The sequence below is a fragment of the Fonsecaea multimorphosa genome (genome assembly GCF_000836435.1).
Source record: "Fonsecaea multimorphosa CBS 102226 unplaced genomic scaffold supercont1.33, whole genome shotgun sequence".
NCBI lineage: Eukaryota > Fungi > Ascomycota > Eurotiomycetes > Chaetothyriales > Herpotrichiellaceae > Fonsecaea > Fonsecaea multimorphosa.
Window position 1 is genome coordinate 246,565 of NW_015971667.1, and position 26,362 is coordinate 272,926.

At 48.8% G+C, this 26,362-nt stretch overlaps 8 protein-coding genes across 8 annotated transcripts; 4 read left to right on the forward strand and 4 right to left on the reverse strand.

Moving 5' to 3' along the window:
- Window positions 1-197: 197 nt before the first annotated feature.
- Z520_10880 (uncharacterized protein) lies at window positions 198-1,231 on the reverse strand (the record flags this gene model as incomplete). The annotated part of the gene is made up of 3 exons (XM_016781371.1): window positions 198-823; window positions 877-1,021; window positions 1,085-1,231. 3 exons carry the CDS (start codon window positions 1,229-1,231, stop codon window positions 198-200), a joined length of 918 nt encoding a protein of 305 aa, XP_016627583.1.
- Window positions 1,232-1,691: 460 nt separating this feature from the next.
- On the forward strand, window positions 1,692-3,070 carry Z520_10881 (uncharacterized protein; the record flags this gene model as incomplete). Its single annotated transcript, XM_016781372.1, has 2 exons — window positions 1,692-2,234; window positions 2,333-3,070. The coding sequence occupies 2 exons, from the start codon at window positions 1,692-1,694 to the stop codon at window positions 3,068-3,070; spliced, it is 1,281 nt and encodes a 426-aa protein (XP_016627584.1).
- Window positions 3,071-3,714: 644 nt separating this feature from the next.
- Z520_10882 (uncharacterized protein) lies at window positions 3,715-4,365 on the forward strand (the record flags this gene model as incomplete). Its single annotated transcript, XM_016781373.1, has 1 exon — window positions 3,715-4,365. One exon carries the CDS (start codon window positions 3,715-3,717, stop codon window positions 4,363-4,365), a length of 651 nt encoding a protein of 216 aa, XP_016627585.1.
- A 33-nt stretch (window positions 4,366-4,398) lies between these two features.
- On the forward strand, window positions 4,399-6,996 carry Z520_10883 (uncharacterized protein; the record flags this gene model as incomplete). Its single annotated transcript, XM_016781374.1, has 7 exons — window positions 4,399-4,578; window positions 4,668-4,740; window positions 4,806-5,092; window positions 5,183-5,720; window positions 5,819-6,189; window positions 6,299-6,476; window positions 6,590-6,996. The coding sequence occupies 7 exons, from the start codon at window positions 4,399-4,401 to the stop codon at window positions 6,994-6,996; spliced, it is 2,034 nt and encodes a 677-aa protein (XP_016627586.1).
- Window positions 6,997-8,814: 1,818 nt separating this feature from the next.
- On the reverse strand, window positions 8,815-9,464 carry Z520_10884 (uncharacterized protein; the record flags this gene model as incomplete). The annotated part of the gene is made up of 2 exons (XM_016781375.1): window positions 8,815-9,199; window positions 9,244-9,464. The coding sequence occupies 2 exons, from the start codon at window positions 9,462-9,464 to the stop codon at window positions 8,815-8,817; spliced, it is 606 nt and encodes a 201-aa protein (XP_016627587.1).
- A 2,669-nt stretch (window positions 9,465-12,133) lies between these two features.
- Z520_10885 (uncharacterized protein) lies at window positions 12,134-14,159 on the forward strand (the record flags this gene model as incomplete). The annotated part of the gene is made up of 5 exons (XM_016781376.1): window positions 12,134-12,186; window positions 12,343-12,734; window positions 12,787-12,906; window positions 12,994-13,117; window positions 14,117-14,159. 5 exons carry the CDS (start codon window positions 12,134-12,136, stop codon window positions 14,157-14,159), a joined length of 732 nt encoding a protein of 243 aa, XP_016627588.1.
- Window positions 14,160-16,115: 1,956 nt separating this feature from the next.
- Window positions 16,116-17,347, reverse strand: Z520_10886 (uncharacterized protein; the record flags this gene model as incomplete). Its single annotated transcript, XM_016781377.1, has 2 exons — window positions 16,116-16,674; window positions 16,848-17,347. The coding sequence occupies 2 exons, from the start codon at window positions 17,345-17,347 to the stop codon at window positions 16,116-16,118; spliced, it is 1,059 nt and encodes a 352-aa protein (XP_016627589.1).
- Window positions 17,348-19,675: 2,328 nt separating this feature from the next.
- On the reverse strand, window positions 19,676-21,553 carry Z520_10887 (uncharacterized protein; the record flags this gene model as incomplete). The annotated part of the gene is made up of 5 exons (XM_016781378.1): window positions 19,676-19,882; window positions 19,959-20,258; window positions 20,311-20,487; window positions 20,576-21,296; window positions 21,363-21,553. The coding sequence occupies 5 exons, from the start codon at window positions 21,551-21,553 to the stop codon at window positions 19,676-19,678; spliced, it is 1,596 nt and encodes a 531-aa protein (XP_016627590.1).
- Window positions 21,554-26,362: the final 4,809 nt, after the last annotated feature.

The window sequence follows — 26,362 nt, forward strand, 5'->3', positions numbered from 1 at the left end:
TCAAATTAGAGAGTCAACTTATGGGATCCGAGTTCCGCAAAAAGGGTGACGAGAGTTGTGCGAAGGAAGCAGCCAAAAGGTAAGCAAGGTCCAAAAGGACGACAATGGGTATGGCAATGCCAAAAGGTGTCTCTGTATTTGATCTCTTCATCAGGTTGATAAGTGGGTGACAGCAAAATGTTCCACGCAGACACTCGTCATACTCCATCATCGTACGTGTTGCTCCCAGCTGCTTTATCGAAATCCATGGCTGCTTTCAATCCACACACATTGTAGACAGCCGTTGGCCCAATCTTTCCAGTTTCATCGAGATAGTCTCCTTGGGCCTTCAGCATAGTCATGGATTCTGTGATTGCTAAAAAGGCTGCACGCGTCGCAATGGAGGGGTATATTATAACACGGAAGCCAATTGCTTTTGCTTCTGCCACCGTTAAGCGCGGTGACACACCTCCTTGCACCATGTTGTACAAAACGGGGACTGGATGGAGCTCCCGACACACTCTTTCGGCTTCTTCTTTGGTCTTGATTCCTTCCAGGAATGCCAAATCCGCTCCTACAGCAATGGCCTTCTTCAATCTGTCCAAAGCCGCCTCAAATCCCAATGACTGTAGGGCATCTGTGCGGGCAATGATCACAATATCACTGCCTAGCTGTGCGCGCATGTTCACTGCTGCCCGAATGCGGGAGACATACTCTTGCTCAGGGGCTAACTCTTTGTTGCGGAGATGGCCACATCTCTTGTTTGCAACCTGGTCTTCCAAATGAAGTCCCGCTACTCCAGCCTGTATATACTGAGCAACAGTGCGGCCGACCATGAGTGGACCTATCCAGAGATTGCCAGGTCAGTTTGATATCGAACTTATTGGGCAAGCATACCTCCATATCCTGTGTCCGCATCTGCGATAAGAGGTACCGAAGGATCCAAGCTCGCGATGAGAGATGCGTTCTCTCTCATGTCGTTAAGTGTAGCGAGTCCAATATCAGGTGCACCCAGCCTCGAAAGGGCGGTCCCAGACCCAGTCTACCAATTAGCAAAAGTATCCCTATGAAGACGCAGGCTTTCTCGCTAAGACGGCTGGCATACCATATACAAAGCATCGAAACCTGCATGAAGAGCAATTCTGGCAGTGAGGCCGTCGTATACCCCCGGGCAGACAATAATGTCTGCTTCATTGGCAAGACGATGGCGCAGAACTGCAGCTGCGTTAACAGGTGCCGAGTAAGACCCCATTTTTAGCCGTATTGGATGTAATGAACCAGCGATGCTCACGATTTAGAAGAAACATTCATAACTGCCCTTCCCGCCATTTACTAATAGACAGCTTATCTGGTTTACAGATCAAACCTATTCCAACAGTGCCAACTCTCAGAGTTAATGGGGTTCAAACCATGCTTAGCCGAACCTCGAGCGCGGAATTCGCATCGGACGGGAAGGAATTGAGTATCGGACTTTGGGCATCGGACATCTAAATGAAACCGGAGATCAGAGGTCCGACAGTCGGCAGCTGAGATCGGCTCTATCACACCCTAAGGAATCTAAAATCGAAATCTTGCCTGGGATGGTATCTCCCCTCTCTTTGGGTTAGGCGACAGCAGACGGGATATGATAGACTCTGATACAAAGGATATCCCTCTTTGTTCCACCTCTGCCCTGCAGCAGACCTCTTTGCAAAAATAAAGACCAAAATAACATGTCTGAAGGCCAGATTGCTATTCCTGCTGTTTACCTCCGCGGAGGTTCCAGCAAAGCAATGTTCTTCAAGGAAGAGGACATTCCACCCCCCGGGCTCCTCAGAGAACGTGTCCTAAAGCGGGTCATGGGTACACCAGATCCCATACAAATTGACGGGATGGGGGGAACCCGCATTGTAACATCGAAAGTGGCCATCATAAAAGCATCTGATCGAGAAGATGCCGACGTGGAATACACATTTGGGCAGGTCGGCATCGCAGAGGACCACATTCGGCTACGGGGTAACTGTGGCAACATCAGTGTTGGCGTGGGACCATTTGCTATCGACGAGGGAATCATCAAAAAGCCTTTTCGAAAAGGGGTAGCCTTGGATCCCGACTTACAAACAAGAGAAGTTCGCATCTATCAGACCGCGATCAAGAGGTTATTAATCGCCCACGTACCTGTCAGTGCTAAAAGTGGGAAATCTATTTCACGGGGGGATTTTGCCATTGCTGGTGTCCCGGGGACTGGAGCTCCTATTCTGATGGACTTCCGCAACGTGAGAACTTCAACCACTTCTTCCATGCCTTGTCCCACCGCCCTCCTGCCACACGCTCTTCATTCGCCGACGTATCCGACTGACGACAAATAATACAGACCTCAGCAGGATTTCTAAACAAAGGTCCATTGCCCACGGGAACTCCCACCGAAACAATAGAGATCGAAGGGATCAAGGTCCCTATTACTATCGTGGATATCGCCCAACTTACCTCGTTCATCCAGGCGAAAGATGTAGGGGTAGCCGACTTGGCTTCTCGCAGTGCCACGTCTATCACCAACGACAAAGAACTAATCGCGCGCTGCAGAGAAGTCCGCGGGAAAGTTGCGCACAAATTGGGCATGTGCACCAATTGGGAGTTGGTGGACCAACAATCGCCTGGCCTGCCCTCCGTAGTCATGGTCGAACCAGTTCGCGACAACACGGTCGGCTCTCTAGGAGGTGCGCATATTGTTTCTCGCTTCATCCTGAACAATATGTGCCATGATGGCATGGCTGGCACAGTCGCCGCTGCCACAGCAGCCTGCAGTCGGCTTCAAGGTACCCTGATCAACACCCTGACCAATGGGGGAGCCAAAAGCCTGGACGACCCCGAATTCCGTATTTCCCATCCGCTAGGTCTGTTCCACGTTCGGGTCGAGGCCGCTGTTGACGGCCGAAGGGCGCGTACCACGCCGAGTGAGAAGCCTGAGTTCAATGTATTGGCGTTTGTGAGGACATCTCGACGTATCTTTGAGGGCAAGGTATATATCCCCGACGATGTTTGGGATGGAAAGGCCACCGAAAGTACCGAAACTGCGAATAGGTCCAACGGCACCAACGGGCTGCATGATTGAAGATATATTGGATAAAGTAATAGAATATATCGTGAACAGGAAAAGAGGGGCGAGCGAATAGCACGGCCACTCCATGAGAATGATTTTCATGTGTTCCTGGGAAAAGATGCATGTCTGCAGCGTATTCCGATAACAATATTTTTCACGCTGAAGACTACACCGCCTGCGTTGAGTCCTGTAGCATCCACTTTCAAGATCGACAACACTCTTGCTTCGTTCACCCCTCGTGCCAATCGATCCCTGTCGCCGGTCTTGATCGGCTCTCCATCAATTTATCTTTCGTTGATGGGAGTTATCGCCGAAGGGAGGTCAGACCTCCGCAATGACACGGAAAGCCGCCCAAAACGCTCCTTCGGTGTACCCAAGAGAGATTGATTGCAGCCACGTCCTTGACACACAATATTGTAGACATTTCAAGGTACCCTTGTTTGCTAAAACTCGTGTAAATCAGCCAGATTGGAACTAGACGTGCCCTTCCTTCAGCTAGGACATTTATTGCAGTATTCGAAACCGCCAATCTTCAACGATATTGTTGGAAAGATTGGAAGCAGTCACTCGATCAATTCAAAGACTGTTCCAAGCCACGATCCATCGCTGGGCCTTTATTGCAAGCAGGCTTACCTTAGGGCATTATGGAGCCAATAATGACAGATCCAACCGCTTCAGCTCTAAATGAGCTTTCCAGCTTCATTTCAAAAACGCTCGCAGACGTCAGGGGTATACATCTCGAAATTCCCGTCCCATTCCAAACAGGGGAAGGTATTCTACCGGAATCAAGCCCAGGTCATTTCGGGATCGTCCTGGACAGATTCATTGCTGCCCTGGTCACTCAGAGCAAGACACGGGAAGCTGAAGGTCTGCGTAGAGCGAAGGATCAGGTGCTCCTTCCAAAGGACCAGGGTGGATTGGAACTCGAGCTCTGGAAACCTCTAACTACGGTGGCACGGGAGTCTATTCTGTTTTGGGTGGAGGCGTGGTTAAAGTCTCTCAGCGCAGCAGAGAATTCACGGCAGTTGCGTCCTCCATTGTCAGCAAGACAATTCGACATGGCCCGCCGGGGGATGACGCTGACAGAAAAGATTTTGGCTCATCATGCCTTTGATCCCATCCCACTTGATGGGCTGCGAAAGGGTGATGTGGTGCGCGTCAGTATAGATTGGATTGTGGCGTCAGAGAGTTCTTATTTTGTCAGTGCTTTTCCATTTCCCTTCACTTTCCAGCTGGCAAAATCAGGAGAAACAAAGACTCTTGCCACCCATGCCTCCTCAAACGTCAACGAAGAAGCAAAGAGCTAATATATGTCACATCACTGGGTGATCTTCCAGACAATGGCAAAAACATTGAATCAACTCCCAAACTTCCATGTGTGGCGGAACGATCGATTTTGGCTTGCAGGAGATCATGTTGTCGATCCTCGGACATATGACACACCCTTGAACCGGAGATTACTGGCTGCGGCTGACAAGGTGGCTATGGACCATAAACTAACGGAATGGAAAGGTCCAAATGTAAGTCCAGCAAACCTCCCTTGTTATCTGAGAAGAACAATGATTCCACTTTATTGCTCCCTGTCTGTGACATTGACAAGGCATCTTAGTATACCATCCTTCACACCGAATTTACAAGAGAACGAGCCCAACCCGGTCAGCTCATTCTTGGATCCGACTCACGTAAGTGTGGAAGCCGAACATTTCCACGATTTCCAATGAGAGCACTGACCTTAGCGGACTGAAAGATACTTGTTCGGCAGGCGCAGTGGGATGCTTGGCCATCGGCCTTGGTGCCGGAGATGTCGCGATGGGACTGGTGACTGGAGAAACCTGGCTCTCTGTGCCGGAATGTATTAACATTCGATTCATTAACCAACCGCAATTGGGTATTGGGGGAAAGGATATCATACTTTATATCCTGGGTAAGCTGAAAAGAAACACGGTTGCAATGGATCGAGTTGTGGAGTTCTCAGGCCCAGGATGCCAGTATCTCTCTGTGGACGCACGATTCGCTATCTCGAATATGTGCACTGTAAGTTAACACCGACCTTGTGCGGACTTCGTGAGTCCACAAGATAATTGCATGAGCACTAACGTGATTGACTACGTTTCTGAATCAAAGGAATTCGGCGCAATCACCGGCACCTTCATTCCGGACGATATCACCAAAGCATATGTGGATGGCCGACGGGGCAGACACCACCGCTCGACCTCGTTGTATTTCCTCCCCGACGACGATTGCCAATATGCAGAAGTCTATGAGATAGATCTCTCTCAGATCAAACCGTTGTTTGCCGTCTACCCTTCACCAGACCAGGTTGTCCCTGTGACAGACAAAGTCGGGATGAGATTGGATGGCTGTTTCATAGGTGCTTGTACCACTACCGAAGAAGACCTAATTCTCGCAGCTTTGGTCCTCCAAGTTGGTTTGCGAAAGCAGTTGCCGTTGGCCCCTGGAAAACGAAAAGTCGTTCCGGGATCAGTTCCGATTCGGGCACGACTTGAAGCCCTGGGGTTGATGGATGTTTATAGAGAAGCCGGCTTCGAAATCGGCGCACCAGGCTGCAGTTACTGTGTTGGCATGGGAGCTGATCAAGCACACGAAGGGGAGGTTTGGCTCTCGTCGCAAAATCGAAACTTTAAGCATCGAATGGGCAAGGGTAAGTTGGCCATCAGGTCACAAATCGCTCATTGTGTTGGACTTTTATAGGGAACGTTCTTATATGATTTGCTTCTGAAGCTGACATATGACTTCAAGGGTCCATCGGTAACCTTTCCTCAGCTACAACGGTCGCCGCGTCTGCATTCTCCATGACGGTCACAGATCCGACGAGCTTCATCGAGGAAATTGACTCCCGCTTTATTGACACACTGAAAGCTCGCCCTGGCCGTACCAAAGCAAGCCACATCACGTCCCTGATACCCGGGAGACATGTTCAATACTCTGAGCCAAATTTCGTATCTCTCCCCATCGCCGATGAGGAACAAACACTGTGCCCGACATCAGCGCTAGACTTGGACCAGACGATGAATAGTTCAGAGCGACGGACTGGGGTTCAGACGGATCCAGCCGTCGCGACAATCAGCAGCAAGGTGATCAGGCTGGGTGACTTTGTTGACACCGATCAGGTAAGTCCGGAGAATTTCCTTGTTCCTCCTGCCAACTTCATCTGTAATTCTTGTCCAAGTTCAACGTTTTGTCAAGCCAGATTTGCTGAGCTGGCTTCAACACGTATAGATTGCACCTGCCGAGTCTCTGGTCACATGTAACACCGACGAAGAGTTAGCTGAATACTGCATGAAACACGTCATGCCAGACTTTCGAGACAAAGTTCGCAGTGGGCAAAGAGTCGTTGTCGCAGGGAAAGCGATGGGTTGTGGCTCTTCCAGAGAAGCGGCGGTGAGAGCGTTGAAAGGTAAGCAGTTTCCCTGCTTCGATTGTCCTTTTGTCTCCCGTTCCATCCTCTTGAAAGCACATGTTCCATATTCCAAGTTCTCCTCGGACTCCCATCTGTTAACTCATCAGCAGGCTTGGGAGTCGAATGCGTGATAGCTCGGTCATTCGCATTCATATTTGGTCGCAATGCTCCTAACGTTGGACTACTATGCTTCATTATCGACGACGACAGCTTTTTTGAAGCGGCCATCGACGGGGCTCATATTGAAATACGTCTAAATGAGAGGGTAGTTTGCATTTGTGATAACGAGGGCAGTGAAAGTGGCCGCACCGGTGCTCATGCCTTCCCCTTTAAGTTGTCGAACATGGAACTGTCGCTGTACCAGAATCAAGGCTTGATTCAATCATATCAACAGTTAGGAAAGGCGATTTTCAAAGGGCTTGCAAAAGAAAACCGCAACGACAGGAGTTCAAGCCTTGTACCAGAGATAATGCAGGAGTTGGATAGTCCCAGTTCGCTACAGGAGCTCCAGTGGTAACACTGAGCCGAATCGGACATGAGAGTGCGAAGGTGAGAAGGAGAGTAAGAATGGTTGGGCACTTACCAAGTCAAGAGGGCCATGATATAGAGTCACTATCTCGCTACTGTAGTCTCACTAGCTCCAAGTTCCGTCACATAATAAGCCAAATCTCCACCACTAACTTCGCGCTCCGTCTTGCCACGTCCGAGAAAGTGGAAGCGGTTCCGCGATAGGTACGTGATATCCCAGTCCTCCCAGCGGGGTTGGCTCATCAATTCGAGGTATGAGAGGGATGACCCGGGCCATGGGCCCCAGACTTTGCCCTCAGCCTTGCCGTTCTTGTACCAAGAAACAGGGAGTTCGAGGTCGGAATCTCGACACGAGGACTTTCCATTTCCATCCCTGGACCTGAGCGTGGCCCTGAGTCTCGCTGCTTCAACCTGAGATGCTCCTGCACGTGACTGAGCATGGTATCATTCGGCCTGAGCAACGGATCAATCGCGCCCACATTTGGGCCAGAGGGCCCTGTTCCTGGCACCCGCCTATAGTTGCCAATTTATCGCCTCGGCCAAGGCTACCCATAACTTGGCAACCGATTCTAGGTGACGTAATGGCCACAAAATCTCCCTTTCTCTAAATTGGGTTAGCTTCGCCATCATCCTACTCCCCTTGTAGTTCCGCATCCCCGCGAGGACGTCGAGTCAAAGCGCTTCATTGCTTAGGCATGTTCGGCGCTTGCGCTGTTATTTTGACGGCAAGGTAGATTCAGGTAGACGGGGTTGACGAAGAGCCGACAACCTAGCTTATTGTTATTTTTTTTTAACAAAGGCGGCTACCCTACCCCATAATACAGCTACTAGGTAGTCAAGATTAGATCAGATTCTACTATTCATCGCTACCGCCGTAGATCATTGACTAAGCCTAGCCGTTCCGATTTATCTATATCGACTGGCTTAGGTATACCCTACGAGCCAGAATAGATGTCCCGACTAAAGGACCCGTCTATCGTCTTAAGGACGGGAAGGGCAGCCGTAGAGAGCCTTATAGGGATAATCTACTAGTCTCGCTTTCTAGCGGTATATAAGCGTCTCATCCCAACGACGAGATGCGACGGGATTCTAGCCGGTAGCCTAACATAGTGGATTTTGTTCATCAGAGCGGCCCCTCCACTCCCTAGTCGAGAATGTGAAATTCCGAATTAGGAAATAGCCACCAACTTTCAAGACACGAGGACATTCTCCAACGCAGCTTGGAACGCGCTTCAACGCACCTTTGGTCTAGTTTGGATAGGACGTGCGCCTCTTCTCTCCGCCCCCCTTGAGCCGGCACGGGTCCGCCCTGGACGATCTCTGGATGATCAACATCTCTAGGCCGATATACCCGTCGAACTCCTCAACTGCTGGCTTGAAGTGGTAGCTTGTAAAAGTCATGCAGCAAAGTCTCCTACTCGCCGGCCGAATCAAATACAAAGATCGCTGCACGGGACAATCGCTTCACGGCCTCTGCTGGTGGTGGTGGTGGTGGTGGTGGTGGGGGAGGAGGAGGAGGAGGATCCAGTCGCGCTTTGCAATGCATTTACAGCGCTATCCTGTCCTATCCATGCAGATGGCGGCAGTCTACCGCAGCAGTGTCCTTCCGTGCATATTTTTACTGAGCCATATACACTTCTTTGGCGGCGAGGCTGCGAGCAACTCCGATGATCATGAATTCTAGCGGCTCGTCACCCGTATTCTTGATGGAGGCACTCTCGCCTAACCAGAGAGGAATAGCATCCCCGACATGGATCGCCGTCGCCGCTGCCGTATCGGCTGTCGGTGCCACCGTCCCAGAACCCGCCTACACATAGTACACCTCGCTCATGTCTGGGTGCTGGTTCGCCCCCGCGACTGTCCCCGGCGGGAGGACCAGGTGGTCGACGTAGGACCAGGCCGTGTTGAAGACGCTGGGCTGGAGGACGCGGCGATACTGAGCCGTCCCCGATCCGCCGTGTAGGCTCTCCGCCGGCTTTAGCAACGTCGGGTCTAGACGCATCGACATGAACGTCGGGCGGGGATCGATCGGCACGTCAAGCCGCGGATCGCCGAGATTAAAGGCATCGTACGTCTTGGTCAGCCCGACGTTGATGTTCAGCCACTGTACCGGCGTGTCCGTGGCGTTGAAGATCCCGTGCGAATGGCCCAGCCGGGTGGGCGCGCCGGCAGGGCCTTTCAACACCGACGTCCTCCGTCAATGGTGAACTGCGCCTCGCCGTCCAGGATCACGAACATCTCTTCGCAGCGGTTGTGGGAGTGTGCGCCAATCCCGCACCCGGGGCGGATCACTCCGCGATGCAGAAAGATGAGGTTCGAGTCCAGCGCGTCCGCGCCCAGCAACGCGTTGATGTCGATCTCTCCCGCACCGCCATGGGGCGCGGCGGCACGCCGGTACTTCGCCGGATCCGTATGAACAATGCGCTGGGCCAGGGAGGCATTGGAGGCCCCGGACATCGCGGCGGGATAGACCTAGTGTAGTGTGGTTATATGGCCGGATTAGTTGAACTGGTATGGACTCAAAAGGACGATGATGCCGCCAAATTGAGGAAGGGGTTCAGGCGACCCGTCCGTACGACCTTATATTTTCCAGACCGAGTGCCATTTAGCCGTACAGCCCGTGTTAGCGTGGAGTCCAACCGCTTGCTGTCAGTGGTGACCCCTACCCTCTCCCCTCATCGCAGGTGCAGGCGTAGATCATGATCGGCCAGAAGTCCCATTTTCCAACATCTCCTTGCTCGTATGTTCCGGCGAGGCGGGGGTGCGTCGCGAGCAGTGCGGTTTTCAAAGCGGCATGATCGGGCTTAGTTTGTGTAACGTTCCTTGCCGCCAAGGTGTCGTTAAACTACTCGCCGACTCACCATTGGGTCGGGACAGGGGCGATGCGCGAGCCGGGGTGAACGATCACCTGTGGCTCACCGGTCGTAGGAGCCCGAAGCGTCTGGCTCTCGCTGTATAATGGGCGACCTTGCTCGCCTTGGTAGAGACCAGTATGAACGCCTGTAATTGGCTTTTCTTACCTCTAGCTCTGGTGGAGCCCCCTGCTCCAGGACTTGCTCTTTGTTCTTTGTGGCTGCCAGCACGCCGGCTGGCGCCGAGTTAGCGGGCTCGTAGGGAGCTAATGGGCCACGTTTTCGGGGGGGGGGAGGCAAAGAGGATTTTGATTTTGGTTCGATAAGGCTCGCCGCGTGGAGGATTGTGTGTTCCCAGGATGCAGTATGTTTGCTATTAGTCATGCAGTATAGTCTTCGCCGATATTATTCCCCTTCTGATGAAGTTCATTCTGGAACATATCGACCATGTAAAATGCGTAGGCATCTCTTCGTGCCTTGAGAAAGGAATAAACATTTACCACCTCTTTAGACGGCTGTAGGACCGTGGATAGTCAAGCTGACCGCCGGGGACAGCTCATCATTCTTGCCTGCCCACCCGAAGCACTCAATGAGGCAGACAGACGTCGATGCCTAGCCACTCATTTGTATATGCAGTCCATTAGGGAGAGCTCTCCGCTGGCATCGAGTCGACAGAGCAACAATAATCAATCAACGACCCTCATTTGTACGATAGCCGCCTCGCGGAAGTTTCCTTTTATAAAACGGCATTGTATCGAAGCGGGTGCATACATAGCTTCAAAGGCATTGGCACTACGAAATGTACTCCGTACAAGACGCCCCAGTTCTCATCTAAACAGGGCAATCCAACCCAACCTAACATTCTCGGGAAATGAAAACGTGCTCTCACAAATCTAGAAGTTTTGCGTTTAAGGATCTCTCCAAAGTACGAGTTGAGGACGCAGATGGTGAAGAAGACTTATTTTGGTGAAAATGTAGCCGCAACGCCGGGGGACAAAAAAGGAGGTTGGGTGCAAAATGGTGTTCTCCGCTCGTTTCCAAACTGTGTAGCCATCGTATCCAGAATGTTGCACAGCAGGTAGGGGCTTGGATTTTGCGATCAGGAGAGACGAATCGGTTGCGTGTTATGGGGTAGGACGCGGGGGGCGATTTCCCCTTTGGTGTGGCGCTCCGTGTGGTTGACCACGTTAGCAAGTGGGCAAGGTTGGAACTTCTGTTCAATGAAAGGCAGTCGAGGTGTCGAAGAAGCATGGGCACTCCTTAACTTATTCATCTTTCCGGCTAAAAATCAGCTTCATCCGATGCAGGCAACAGAGCTCAAGCGCTACCTGATCTGTAATGTGGTCTAGCTTCTGCTTGTTTTTTCCTTTTCCCTTTCTTTGAAACCCCGCCTATTTACATCTCGACTGCGTATAGTACGGCGGCGGCGACGGCAGCGGCAGCGGCGGCAGTGGCGGCCAGTAGGAAAATTTTAGCAACACGCCGATTGCCTCGTGTCCCCTGTTGGCAGGAGTGGCAGGAGTGGCAGGACTTGAAGCAGAAGTTATTGAAGTAGATGATATTGAAGATGTTGTTGACATGGCCGTTGTGCTGATGACAGCTGTCACCCCTTACCGAATTCCGGTCTCCTCGAAATGGGGCACAAAGGCCCAGTGGGAGCAAGGCCATATTGCCAATCTCCAGCATAAAGCTATCGGGGTTGGTTGGATGAGAGATGTGGTGGTGTTTGGGCTCTAACAAGCACCGCAGCTGCGTTTGGGCGGTGGAGCATAATGGCCAATCATAATTATTCTTTTTTACCTATGACAACGCTACACGGAGCCACCCTCGGAATCGGCACCCTCAAGTTTCGGCTCTCAAATGACTTATTTCCGGGCACTAGTGTAAGGCGAGGAAGGTTGATTTAGGCACGAATTGGCATCCTTGCAGCACTTGCATACTTCTTGCATCCGCCCTCAAAGCCTCGTGCGGCGGCCTTTGTAGTGGCATCACGGGCGCACCTGCAGAAACAGTTCGCCTTGACAGCGGGAAGAGTTCGTGCAAAGATGTTACACAGGCATAGCCTCATTCCTCTCTCGCCCTTCAACATGGACGCCTTCTTTCTCTCAGGCCTCCGAATACATTCGATGGAGAGACAAAGGCTCGGGTGAGGCTGTCCAGTCATTTCGTGCCACGCAATAATCCCCTGGACGATATTCCTGTGTGATCATGCTCGAGATGATAACTTTCACTACAGAATAACGCTACTGCCCAAGAGCCTCAGAGCATGCAGCCATGTCGGGGTTGGAAGCTCTCGGGGCCATCGCCAGCACGGCGCAGATGGTCACGTATGTGTCGAAACTCATCCTTGCCATTAAGGACGCCATTCATCAGCTCAAAGATGCGCCTCGCCGGCTACAAGAGCGAATGGACGCACTCCTCTTTTTCGCGGACTTTCTCGAATAGGTCAGCAGGACGGACCACTTCGCGTTTGGGGATATAAGGCGCTACTTGGAACAAATTCAAAGAAACGTGGACAACTTGCTCGCATTGCTGAAATCTAGCCTGCGGCAGGTCACGGACAAGTCGATCAAGCGGTTCTGGAAAGCCATCGTAAACCAGAGACACGAAGCACAAATCCTTCAAAGCTTCACAGCCTTGGAAAACGACAAAAGCAGTCTGCTCCTTTACCTGGGGAGCATCCACGGACACGCCCTGCAACAAATAGAGCAACATCTGAGTCAGGCCAAAACAATGGCATCGCCCGCCAAGAGTGGAAATGAAGATACGCCAAATAAAGGCTTCTCGGTCCCCTGGACTGAAGAGCGAGCTCGGACGCGTCCTAACGACTCCCGGCCACTCCAACGTCAAGCCCAGCATCACTCGGATGAACAGGGTACTGACCGTCCTTGCACCCCCAGCTTCAGCTTTGTTAACTCAAGATGCAGGGACGAATGCGGATCAAGATTCTCAGCAGTCCCGCGCAGGTCAATCTGCCACGAACAACGGAGACACGCATCAGACAAGTGGCACAGCTGGGGGCAAGTGGTACTCCTGCAGAGTTGAAGGTAGGAATGCGAAACAGCTCAACGGTCATGAAATCAGGACTTCAAAAGCCTAGGACAAAATCCAAGTGCCTGATGGTCTGAATACAGGAACCTGGCAAGACTGTATCGCTATTGGAGAAGAGGCTGACCAGCAAAATGGAAATCGCATTGATCACAGTTCTCGAGGAGGCGATGAACGTACGGAGGCCAAGACGACTCAAAACAACGGCAGGTGTGTAATCTTGTGACTGTCCATTGTGCAGCTACGCATCATATATCGTCACTTGGCGGTGATGTGGACTGCAATGGAGGGTTGGATATGAAGGGGGATTCGTGAGCACTCGGTCGCTGTATCTATCATTTCAATTTCGCAGTAATGTTAGATACATCGTTCTTGTAACTTCGAGTTATTGAAACCCACCACAGCAGCATTTGTCGAGCTTTCGCGGAGAAGTGGAATTCGGCCAGATGCCGAAGACCATCGCTTGCACGATCCTCAGCGTTTACTGCGCGCTTCAGAACAGTAGGACAGAGGAGATCCTGATAGGGTTGTCGAACATTATCGTATTTTAGGCATATGAGGTACTATACACTAGTCAGAGCACTAGACGATCTCTGCACACAGACACTAGCCCAATTGATCTCTGCTACCTGAAGGCACATACTGTTGTACTGCAAATGGCACAGACAGTCAGACGGCACGGCAAGGTCTATACAGAAGTTCAGCCTTGTACAGCCTCGTCATACGGTGGTTCTCGGCGAGGTCTCCCGGGTCGTTATCTTTGTTGCGCCACCGGTACAGTTGTACTGTCACGTGACTAGTCACGTGCATTGTCTTGGCGTGGTCACATGCACTGCGGCGCGCAAACAACCTCTTGTTTTTCCTTCTCTCAGATAGATTTCCTTCTCTCTTCAGTACAGTTAATCAATCAAGTTCAGTTCATTCAGTTCGCACTGTTCATACTGTGCTCTTTACAATCTTGCCAGTTCTCGCTCCCGGAGAGCTCTGCGATCGTGGACGGCGATGTGGCCGCAAGGAACAGTGTATTTATGAACTACAGAGTTGTCATCTCCTGTAGACGGATAGTCAGACGATCGAATGCTCCTGCACTGGTACCCCAGAGTACAACGCATACAACTTCACGAACCTCTGCACTGCCACCTGACAACCGACCTAGTTGACAAAATTATTCAGCGCTAGGCTGATCCGGCAGCCCTAACATACACACAGACGACGACACGGTTATGCGATGATCGTCCTCGACACGGCCTAGCAGACCGAGCAGGGTCGACCGAAGTGTGTGCTAGATTCGTCATAGCCTTGGTCTGCGTTCGCGGTCGCGGCAGCTGACGAAAAGGTCGAGGAGTGGGAGTAAGGGCATGTCTTCCTCAACGACTGAGGATCGGGGATTCAAGAACTTCGGCTTCTTCTGTCGAAGTGAGTGGTCTGCGCCCGGTTGGGCGTGGCATGTTGTACAAGAAGATGGCAGGGAGTGCATCCTGCAAGCAGGATCCGAGCCTGTCCAGCTTCGAGGTCGCGACAACGGCGCGAGCGCGTGATGAAAATTTGGCGTACAGTAATTCATAGCGGTGGGGGGAATCTGTTCACGGTGCCTCGCGATGAGGATGCGCTGTCCGCCACAACGTGATTTGCCCTCGACTACGTTCAGCCTGCTCTCAGCCGCACAGTTGTGGCGATGTCTCCCGCGGGAAAAAAAACTAGAGGGTGACTACTATCAATCATCGAGACCCAACCATTTCGTTGGCAGCAGTACCGGCAGGGGAGGGCAGGAAGTGTCGAAAGCAAATCGTTGGCTGATATTAGTACACCACTGGGCGAAAGCCCGTACAGTGTATGCGGCACTGTATTTTAACCCTGAAACGCTTCACCGGTCGATAGGATGGTCCTAGCTGTTGCACGCTCGTAGTTTCATGCATCTTGTTGACTGTGTGGGCAACATGTTGAGGCAGTGTCGTCTCAGCCCGTCAGATTCACAGTCAGACGGCACGCCGAGAGCTATATAAAGGTTCAGCCTTGCGAAGCCTCGTCGGCGCGGCGTGGTGTTGACGCCGTGCCGGACAGCAGGAACGTGTATATAAGGACTTGCAGAGTCGTCGTCTCATGTAGACAGGCAGTCAATACAATACATGCTCTCTCATACTGTACGGAACACCATAACACAACACAACAGAATTCGCGGGCAGAACGTTTACTCTAGTGTTAATCGCCACCCAAAACAATTCGCAACAAGGGCTGCATCCGGAAGCGACCAAAGCCACTCGGGGCCAGCAGAGAGCCAACCAACATAAATTGGGTAGCATCGACATCTTCATGCGCGTGTGGGCCGACCTGATCTTCCCATCCCTGAGCTCCTCCGTTCCATTCCTGATCCGTTCGGATTCCAAAGAGACATATGCATTGATCGGCGCGTGCTACCTCCATGGAATCAGGGAAGGCGAGGCCTTGGGCTTGGAGGGACCCAGCGTTGATAATATTAGTATAGCATAGAATATCATATCAGCACTGCCAGCTACGAGAGAAGTTGGAAGCTACTCCTTGTGGAATGACTAAGCTCTAGTCGCCGCTATCAACCACTAATCATTGCAATATGATCCAGCCGGTGGTGATGACAGGGGGAGTAAGAAGCCGCACGATCTGTGAGTCGCTCGTGAGCTTTAAGCAGATTTTACTCTTCTCTACGTGCCAAGGTGTGGTTGAACTACTCGCGACTCCCCTGGGATGAGACGGAGGCGATATCGCCTTATTGGAACCCTCATCGTTGCATTCTGCCTATTCGCATTAGGCTGTTCAACATATAATTCCTTTTGTGGTCGTCACGGAATCGTCGTTACCCTTGCCAACGAGGCTACGTTGTCCCCTCTCATTTAACCTTACATTTTTGTTCTGCGGCTAGCCGCGTGAACGCCAGTTCGTACCATATATGTACGACCTCCGACCTCCTATATTGGGGTATTCGGCAAACTTTTTCTGCACATTTTATCGCCTAAGTTTATAAGCCATCAGGACGAGGCTTGAGGTGAAGACAGGAAGATTGTAGGTGACCTTTGAGGGTGCAGGTTCGGGAGAAAATATCTCATACCAGCAGGAACTTCAATTCATTTTCAATCATGATATCGATCCAGAAGACTTCGGGAGTATCATTGTCGCCGGCGTCCCACGTTTTGACCACGAGCTCTTGCACAAGTTCAAGCAATCTGTATGGCAAGATTTAGCGGATCGATTGGAGGCGCTGAAGAAGTGTCCTGCGAGCCTCATCGATGCGGTCTGGCCCTGAAGATTCGCAAAAGTGGCTGTCAAAGATACTTCGGAGGGAATCATGGCCCGCAAGCCCGTGTAGAGCCGTAAAGTGATCAAAAGAACTTGTCGGTAGTGGCGAGGGTGGGCTGCATCCCGCAATCGATGGCCCAAGGCTCAGACCGTCGCTCTCATCCGTTAGGCTAGAGATCTGTGAGCAAGTCCGCTTTTGTAGTTCGCCTGCAATGATGACAAGCAGAATTGGCTCAATACTGCGGGTCCCCGAGCGCGGGGCATTCTGGCGTAGGATGTTAAGGGCGCGGATGGCTAGCGCCGTCACCCACAGCAATCGTCGCTCCTTTGCGGATTGGCCGGCATCAGCTTCGTTTTCGTCGAGCCGCAGTCTGCCGTTGAGCAGATCTGGAAATGCTCGATAAAGCAAAATGAGGGCTGCAGGTCGATAAACTTCCGCGGTGTTGATGAGGTCCTGTACAGGGGTCTCTATATCACCAACGTCGGCAAATTCGTCGGCCCTTGGCAGTTGCAGTCATAAGGCCTCCGCTTCCAGGCTCTGCGCCCGTTGTACTGCCTCGTATTCCTTCTGCAACTTATTCATGCTTGGGAAGGATTTCTCCCGGCACCTCAGTCTTTGTCCGTAAATCAAGGAGCCCGCGCGCGCCCAAGCAGCCTTTGGGCCTCGGGGGACACGCCAGCGAGGGGATGCGGGATCCTTTTGGCCGAGTTGGCGGTCTCGCTGTCATTGCCAATGCCAATTTCGAGGGGTGGGGGCTCTAACAGACACTCTTTGGTGGTGTCTGTGACAAATGCGAGTCCCATCCACCAGTATACTAGTGTATGAAGGAAGAGCTCCTGGTGGTCGCCCGGTCGTGGACATGGCGTTCCGTGTCCACAGGCATGCATGTACAATCGGACCGCTGCATTGTAATGAAAGATGCTAGGGCTATTGGATCCGTCCCAGTTTGTATTGAGACCGAACGGAATGATGGCCATCAAGATGTCCTCGACCTTTGTTCTCGTCAGCATATCCAGCTGTGCCACCGCATTGCGTAATCGTTGCAGCGTTTCAGTCTGTGCGTTCTGCACGGCCAAAGCACTGGTAGTGTCCAAAGTACTCGAGTTCAGGAAAGCCCCAGTGAGGTAGCCGCATAAGGAGAAAAACAACAGAGAGTCTTTTGTTCGCGACATTGCTACTCTCCTAAATGGGTTGTTCATGGAGTCGACCGCTGTCAATGCCTTGCAGATCTTCTGGGAGAAGAAATCCACTTGACCTGTGCGTCGCTGAGTATGGTGTCCGGAGGTTGCCAGAAACACTGGCCCAGGGTGAGGGAGGGCCGTCTACGTGTTGCTAGAATTTCCGACGTGGAGAGGCTTCGAGGAGTGGACGCCTGGTGTTAGGGCCTCCATTGGAAGGCACTTAACGATTGTAGAGGCTGAATGCTATCACTATCTGGAGTCCTGTAATACAACGACTCGACGCTTGAAAAAGGAGAGAGGCTAACTGCACTAGACTCTGGTGCGGTATGCCTCTTATAAGCTTCCCCTCTTTCGGTGTTACGTGCTCTGGTAGGTAACAGTCCCAGCGACTGTTGCCGACGCCCTATTTCTCTTGGCATTACTCCTCGCACTAGAGACTGGTGCGGAGTACATGCGAATGTGAATCGTGACACTAGGCCACCTGCTATAACAGCCTAGATCTTAGAGCCCTTATAAGCTAAGGGTGTCCTTTCGCGTTCCTGGGCTTTATAGCTGCCGCAGCTAGGCTGGCAGGGTCCTAAACGCGAGACAAACAGGAAGATCGCGTCGGGTGGTTTTCAAATCTAATATCCCTCTTTTTTGCCCGCCGTCGGTAAGAGCGAAGCTCTCTTACTGTGATTCTGAGCAGATCACTTCAGTCTGTGTGAAAACGCGTCGGGACGCGCTTTCTTGGTTGAGAACTGTTACGAACCGACCTTCATACGGCCAGGTAACCCAGGGCAGAGGGGAAGGTCAAGCGAGGAAGGGCACGGCCTCGTTGGTAAGGCTGACCAACACGTGACAAACTAGGAAAGGAAAAAGTCCATTACACTCGTTACCATATTGCATAACAAAGGACTGCAATAGGTACAATAGTGCAATACCTAGACCTACCTAGATAGGAAACCTACCTAAAGTATATAATTAGCTAGGGATACTTCTATAGGAAGTATAGTTAATCTCAGTTATAAATAATCGAGTTAGTCTCGGTTAAATCGCTTTACGTACAGCTATATACTATACTCTTAGTTTCCGTCTCTACTATATTGAGCCCTACTGCTATATTACTAAGTAAACCACCTCGGGTTTGCTCGTTGACACCTCACGTGTTGTAAGGCGACTCGTAACAAGAACACTTTGGTTTCCCCCGCAGCGACAGCGCGAAGCTGCCGGCAGCAGGGTACTTACACCGGACACCGCGTGAAGGCGTGAACTCATTGTCCCAGCTGCCGGCGAGAAGCAGCTGCTTCGCGTGCTCGCGAAGGGCATAGGGCCTAAATAGAGAGCTAATAAAACTAAAGAGGATAGCTCTAGTATACGGAATTATTAACTAGGTATAAGCGTAGTAGCTATTTACTGCCGCTTAAGAGTTAGAGAGTATAGATAGACGAGCTATAGGGTCTACTAGGATATAGGATATATAAAGCGGATAGGTACCTTATAAACCTTTACCCCGTCTCGTAGGTAATAGCGACGTAAAGGCCCTAGCTATCTTTACCATCGGCCAGCATAAAACTCTCGATCTTCCGGTTATTTAAGTACCTAGGCTGCATATAGCATCGATTGGCCTAGTCTTATCGAAGGGAAGAAGATGCATAAGCCATGAGCATAAGTAGTGAACTATGCTGTTGTAGATACCGTGGAAAGGACACAGAAATTTTAAAGGGCGGATATTCTTAGAAGTCGGTCTTAAATGATGGAAAGGTCACGAAGTTAAAGAGCTAGGCGATCGTGAAGAGTACAGCCCTGGACAATCAGAAACTTGCCGTCATCTTCTAGAACCTTATCTTGCTGTCGTCCTTTATCCGCAACTTTACAAGAGGCTGTATCGCATGTATACGATGTGCATCGGCTACATACCGCGTCGCAAGATCAAGACAGCACGTCCAACCAACTGCATATAAAACAGTTTTCAATTTCAGTTACTGGCACTAGTGGGAGGGAGTTTGGGATGATTGACATGGGCCGTGAACAATGTGACTGGGGACAGTTTAGACTATCATCGTCAGCCCCGGTGTGAGCTTCATTGGAGAAGTGGCCTGGAATCAACGAAGCTGCGAAGGAGCTAGGAGCGCTGAAACGAATAATAGCAGGATACAACAGCAATTAAAAAGGACATCCAGGGTGTGTCTATTGCAGAAGATCCCGACACGTCTAAATGCTGTACGCGGCAAACGCGGCTAATGGCTTGACCGGAAAGGTGGTTAAAACCCCTGAGCTGCCGGTCACAAGTTTTGTCTCCGACATTGTTATTCCATGGCGCAGCACCGCACGATCTACCTAATTAAAGCGACTCAAAAACTTCTCTGCCTCCTCGGCTTCCTTCGCAATGATCGAAACACGCTCCTGCGTTCGAGGTACAAACTTCGCTGCATACGGCTTGGGCGCGAGTACGAATCCATCTGTATAGCCAGTTTCGATACTGGAGTCTATTTGTGAAGTTGGCGAAATGTCAAAAGCCCAGACAATCTTGGCCGCAATTATCGCCTGCATCATGTTAGCAAAGGTATACGCGTTGCCTTCCAGCTCCATGCATCGCTAAGTCATGTCAAGCAGCACTCACCAAACCATTCTCTGCAAGCCTTTGGCCCGCACACACCCTCCTCCCGGCCCCAAAAGCATACGTGGTCCTCCTCCTATCATTCTCTCCATCTTTTTCCTTCTTTATAGTGCCAAACTTGTTATCTAAAAATCTCTCGGGTATAAATTCCGCTGGATTTACGTATTCGCTCTCATCGTGGTGAATTCCCCACGTGTTCGCAAGGAGCATGGTGCCTTTCGGAAGCACGTACTCTCCATACACATTGTCTTCCGTTAAGGCATGTGGGATGCCGCCTGGGGCTACAGGTCGCCAGCGTAGTGTCTGCGAGACTGTGTCAGTTGGACAATCCAAGTCAAAGGTAGAGCGACGTTACTTCTGTCAAACAAGCTTTCAAGTATGGAAGATTTCGAGCCTCATCCGCTGTTGGGGAATGTTCGGGACAACAAGCATCAACCTCTTCTTGACACTTCTTGAGGACGTGAGAGTGTGTGACCATCGCGAGACAAAAGGACAAGAGTGACGATGCTGTGGTATCGGACCCAGCTTCAATCTACCCCGATGTCAGCAACAACCCGGAAAGCTCATTCAATCCTTCCGCTCGCCCGAATCGAACATCGAATGCATTCACAATCACTTACAAAAATTCCGGCAACGTAAGCCAGTTGCGCGTCATTCAATTCGTTCTTCCCTTCATTCTGCTCTTTCATCAGAGTTTTCAAAAAACAGTCCTTCAATTCCCCGTTTTCAGACCTCTGCCGCGCTTCCTCCAGCAAATTCCGATATAATTCCATTTGCCCTGTCCCTACAGCTCTGGCTCTTCTCTTCCACCCCGCCATCCACTCCGGGATATACTTCAAGATTGGAAACTCATCTGCAGGTGGCATGAAACCAGGTGCTAAAACTTCCGTAAAGTCATGCAGCATTGCGTATAAGTCCTGGATAACCTGGTCTTCGAAGCTCCGGCCTCGTTTCCCGTACGCAGTTGCCAGCATAACCGCCGAAGGAAAGCGTCTCAGGTGGTTGTAGAAGCCCTCCGGATCATTAATGATATCGTGCACAGTCTTGGTAGCTTCTGCGATTTGTATTGGAAGTAGAGTTTCGACCGACGAGACGGTCATGAGTTGCTGGAAGCATTTGCGAAGTTTGCGCCACGCAGCCGAGTACGGAAGCAACAAGACGTGGACTTCCCCAGGGCATACAAGTTCATTTCCGACGTAGCTTTCTGGACGGCTGGAGTATAGGGCTCCTCTTTTGTCAAATAGTTCTTTCACGTGTTGGTAATTGTTCAGGACAACCACGTTTTGTGGACCAAATTTGAGGCCAATAATGTCACCGTATTGCTTCCGCCATCGGTGGAATCTAGCGGCAAGGGTTGATCAGTAGAGTGGAACACAGGAGAGAGGGGTCGGAGAGAGGCCACTCTACTTTAGGAAAGCTTTCGTGGGAGGCAGTTCAGGGAGATTTCCTATGATAGGTGAAGGGGTGGGGCCTGGTGGGAAGTTTCTCGGGCGTCGACTATTAAGATACAGCCTTGCTAGTGTCGCGAGCAATAGAAGAGAGGACACGAAGACGATTGAGCGAAAAGCATTGGGAGGATCTTGTGAAAAGAACTTCATGCTGGCGTCTTTGGTGCTTCAGATGTCCACCACTGTGCGTGAGGTCTCTGTGGTAATACATCATCATCTTTTGGCGCAGCAGAGCATTTCTCTTATACCGCTTCAATGGGCATAGGTCGAAATTATTGGTGCGAAATGCTTCTGGGCATCGGCGACTGCCCTGAACCTCGCCCGCATTGTAGTAAGCGCCCTGTTGTCAGCCCAACATCTGCACACTTAGTATTCCGGACTTTCCTCTTCGAGCCCTCAACAAGGTACTTTAAACAGCTTACTCCGTAAATCGGTCCATCTGACGCTGACAAAGCCCGTTTTTCGCAGATCAGTAATACGTCGACAGTCTCCTGATGAAACGCCGAACCTGTAATCGAGAGGTTGCGAATGCTCCTTCCGTAGCCTCTGCTGATCTTTGGTATAAGTTGGCGGCTCGGTCTGATTACTCTCCACTGAGACAGAAACATCACTGACATGAATATCCAATTCTTCCTTTCGATTGGCTGTTCGAAACTCTCTCCTCCGCACTTCTCTCTTTGGTTAATTTTAATACCGGGTATTCGGTGCACAGGAGCCTCTGCTACCAGAGGCATGGCTGTTAGACGTTCTTGAAGGATGTCGTCGTATAAGTCGTACAAAAGCTGGACACAGCCGACGGACGGCACCGACAGAAAGCGGCCAACACCGCAGGAAAGGCTGATGGCGAGGAAACATAAAAGAGAGCGTCCTCTCCCAACAAGATAGAAAACGAAAAAACAACAACGGTCCACAAATCCATCAGTGCGTAACCTCCCTTCAGTTCTATTTGCGTGGGTCAACATCTGACTTTATCGACACCGAGCCTTGATCTTCCGTAGAGGGTAATGGGCATACGTGAAACCGGATTGGCCACGGACGGACTGGTGTGTCCACCATAACTAACCCCTTATCAAACCCTGTTTTCAGGGCTACAGTAGGGAGCAAAAATCCAAAAAATTAGCAGGTTTACCGAGCGTGTAACAATACAATGGCGAATAGATCTGCGGCCAGTGTAAATAACAGGGTGTAAACAACACGTCACTACGCAACAACTAGAGCGTTTCATTACTTATTAATAGGCTTAATCGATTCCTCGTTATCGGTTCTATATATATCTATCATTTATTTACGCGTTAATTATACCTTCGGGCGGCTCGCACCCCCGAAAGTCAAAGTAAATTCGTATTAATATAGGTACTTAACTAGTACTTAATATACGCCTAATAACCGTTATACGATTAAATAACGTTTCCGTCTCCTTTATAATACAGTAACGATATCGGGACGAAGTAATTATAGCTAGTTTATCTCTAGGAAACGGCGTAGTTCGCGGACGACTAAGGGCGATCTATAAGAAGGTCTAAAACGCTATCCTCGAATTCCTCGATAACTTCCCCTAGGTACGTCGAGACGAGATCTACGACCTCCTAAGAGACGAGTTTAATATATATATTTATCTAATAATAGTAAGGAGACTATTAGAAGAGCTACGGATTATATATAAGCGAATTTCGAGGATTAATATACGCCGCGACGAGGACCTTATTATAGCGTTCCTAGCTAATATAATACGGTTTACGGCTAAATAACTTATTATCCTTAATAAGAGTACTATAAATAAGAGGACTAGCGATCGTAAATTTAGCTAGTCGTCGCGTAGAATACCCTATAGAGTACGTACTCCTATAAGACGTAGTACTTAATAGAGTATTCTATCTACGCTTATAATCGAGAGCTACTTTACCTAGGAGATATTCTACGACTTATTTAATAGCTAGAGATTTATAAACTTTATAGAGAGATTATTAGGATAAATAAACGCGTTTCTAGAGCCTCGATCGGTACTATTATTAGATAATACTTCTATATATTATAGCGAACGGATATACACTCTCTATCGCTAATATAGCGTAATTCTTATCTATTTATCCCTCTATTCGCCTTATCTAAACCTAATCGAGATATCCTTTTATAAGTTGAAGGAATAGATAAGGAAATACCGCGAGATTAACTATTAATATAAGGAGAAATTCTATAGGTTTATCGACCTTAGAATAGCTAATATTTACTCTATAAAGATAGTAAAGGACTACTTTAAAAAGTACGATTATAGATTTACCGTAAATCTAGACGAAGAGGAATACGAGATAACGCTAATTAAGATAGTAATTAGAGACCTTATTAAGTAGGAATAGATATATCTATCTACGATATCTAAGTAATATCTAAACTAGATTAACGTCTATAACTAATATTTCTATAGCTAGATCAATTCCTATAAAAGCTAGATCCCTAGCTAATTTAGCTAGGAACCTAGCTTTTATAGGAATCGATCTAGATCTCGTACTATAGCTAGCTATCTAAGTAATCTATTTTAATACTATCTATCCTATCTTTTATTAACGTTATAAGAACCTCGATTAGCGCTTATCTAGCGCTATTCCGTTAGCGTTTCCTTATACTATTTTATATAATTACTATAGATCTAGTCTATAACGCCGTATTAGGCCGATATTAAATTCTATATAATAATAGCGCGCTTAGTTAACGAGATTAATCTCGTCGATATTAGCTACTATAAAGAGCTCTTCTATATTTAATTCCTTATTTATAAAGGTCTTAAGGTTCTTCTTAATCTTAGTAACGAATCCGCCGTCGATATTTATATATTCCTAGGCGCTATTAGTAATATTATAGAGGTCTATAAATCTCTATCCCGTTTCCTATAGAGTTACTTTAAATATATTAAACTCGTACTTATAGATAGGATAACGCCTAGAGAGCTAGCTTAGATATAGAATAATATTCTAGTCGTCGTCGCCGGTACGGAAAGGCGAGCTTAACTAAGGATCTCGCTTCTTAGTCGCGGTCTCGTCTACGCCGTAGTAAAAGTTAATATATATACTACTACTACTAGTAGCGATCTACGTCCTATTCCTTAAGATCTTCTTATTTACGTAGTTATTCTTATCCCTCTAAAGTCTTATAAGTAAAGTAGAAGGGATCTAATCGATCGTGACGGCGCTCTCGCGGATAGCTTTACTCTATTACCGTATAGTAATAGTGTCTATTTTAAGGTGGCTCTCGTCTATAGGAAAGTAAGTATAGCCGTAGTTAGGGCACCGTTTAGATTAATAGACCTATTTCCTTATAATCTAGAGTAGATTAATATCGCTAATAGTACGGTAGATTAGCTCGATCGCCGTAATAGCCTAGCGCTAGCGTTAAGTAGTACTTATTACGGCCCTTATTTACTCTTTATTCCGCCGCTACCTAGCCTATATTAAGTCCTCTAGAATAGTCCGTTAAGAAGTAATAGACTTAACTATATATACTAATTATATCTTAACTAGTATAGAGAGTTTCTAGCGCCGTTCTAAGTAAATAATATTCTATTATTATCTTATAAATCGCTTAAAAGTATACTCGTTCCTATAGCTAAATTACTAGTATTTCCTATTATTTATAAGTAAGATAAGGTCTTCGCTAAAGATAGAGTCCTCGACGCGATATTAAGTAATTAAAAATTTACGTTCTAGCTATCCTCGATAGAGATTAATAATAATATATATATCGAAATCTATCGTATCTTACGCTTCGATATAGTACTATAGAATCTTTCTATTTATTATAGATATCTCGATATTAAATAAAACCTTACTTATATCGAACGCTTCTACTTCTAGAGAATCGATCTAACTAGAAGTTAAAGTCTTCTTACGCTTTTTACGTTATTTAGTGACCTATAGTTAATAAGAGAGTAACGGTTTAGATATATCTATTTCCTTAACTATATTACTACTATAGCCGTATTTTAAGACTATTATATAATTATACCTAATTATTCTATTAATCTTCTCTCGATCTTATCTATCTATATTATCTTTATTATCTTCCTTAGCGGAATCTTCGGATAGACTATCGAAATCTCTAAAGATTTATATAGTATTCTAGCTATAAAGCTACGGATAATTAAGCCTTTCTTAGACTAACCGCGTAGCTTTCTTTACTATAAGTAGTTTAGGCTAATCTAGAGTATCTCGCTAGACCTCCCTAATTAGTATTTACGCCTAGTAGAGATCCTTAGATTAATTAAATATAAGCCGGAGAGGCTAGACTTTAGGCTATTTATTAACGCTCTTTATCGATTCTATAGCGTCTAAATCGATAGATAAGGCCCCTAAGGCCTTAATCGACCCCGGAGCGGTAAGCGTAAGCTCTCTTAAGACTAGAGATACTATCCTAATAGGCGTTAGCGTTGATATATATCTTCCGGTCTCTCCTCCTAATGCCGCGCCGCGCGACTCTAGGAGACGGCGAGAAGACGTAGGACCACGGCGAGGTCGCGAAGCTATATTAATCTAAGCTAGAGTATTATAGAGGATCGATTTTCTACGTGATTTATACTGTTTTGAGCTTTATAGGGCTACACCGCTATATACGTATATGGCGGTGTGGTATATAATTGCACACTCGGCTAACTTACTAATTTTTTGGATTTTTGTACGCGACTGTAACAAGCGAAGGTTCGATCGTGTATCTCTCTGCTACCGACTTACCTTGATGCCACCACGAAGCAACAAGTTCTTACGTCAGTTAACCACTCACAACGGCAATTTCACTGACTTCCCGATGCGGCCGGAGTGGAACTGCATATCCGATAAACACCACATTTGGAATCGACTTTTCCCTTTGGATTGTGTAATGCGGCCACCCAGCCTAACTGGCTATTCCGCATGATGTAAAAGGAATTTCAATGCGCCCGCATCGCAGAACCAATTATCTCATCCATAGCTGCCG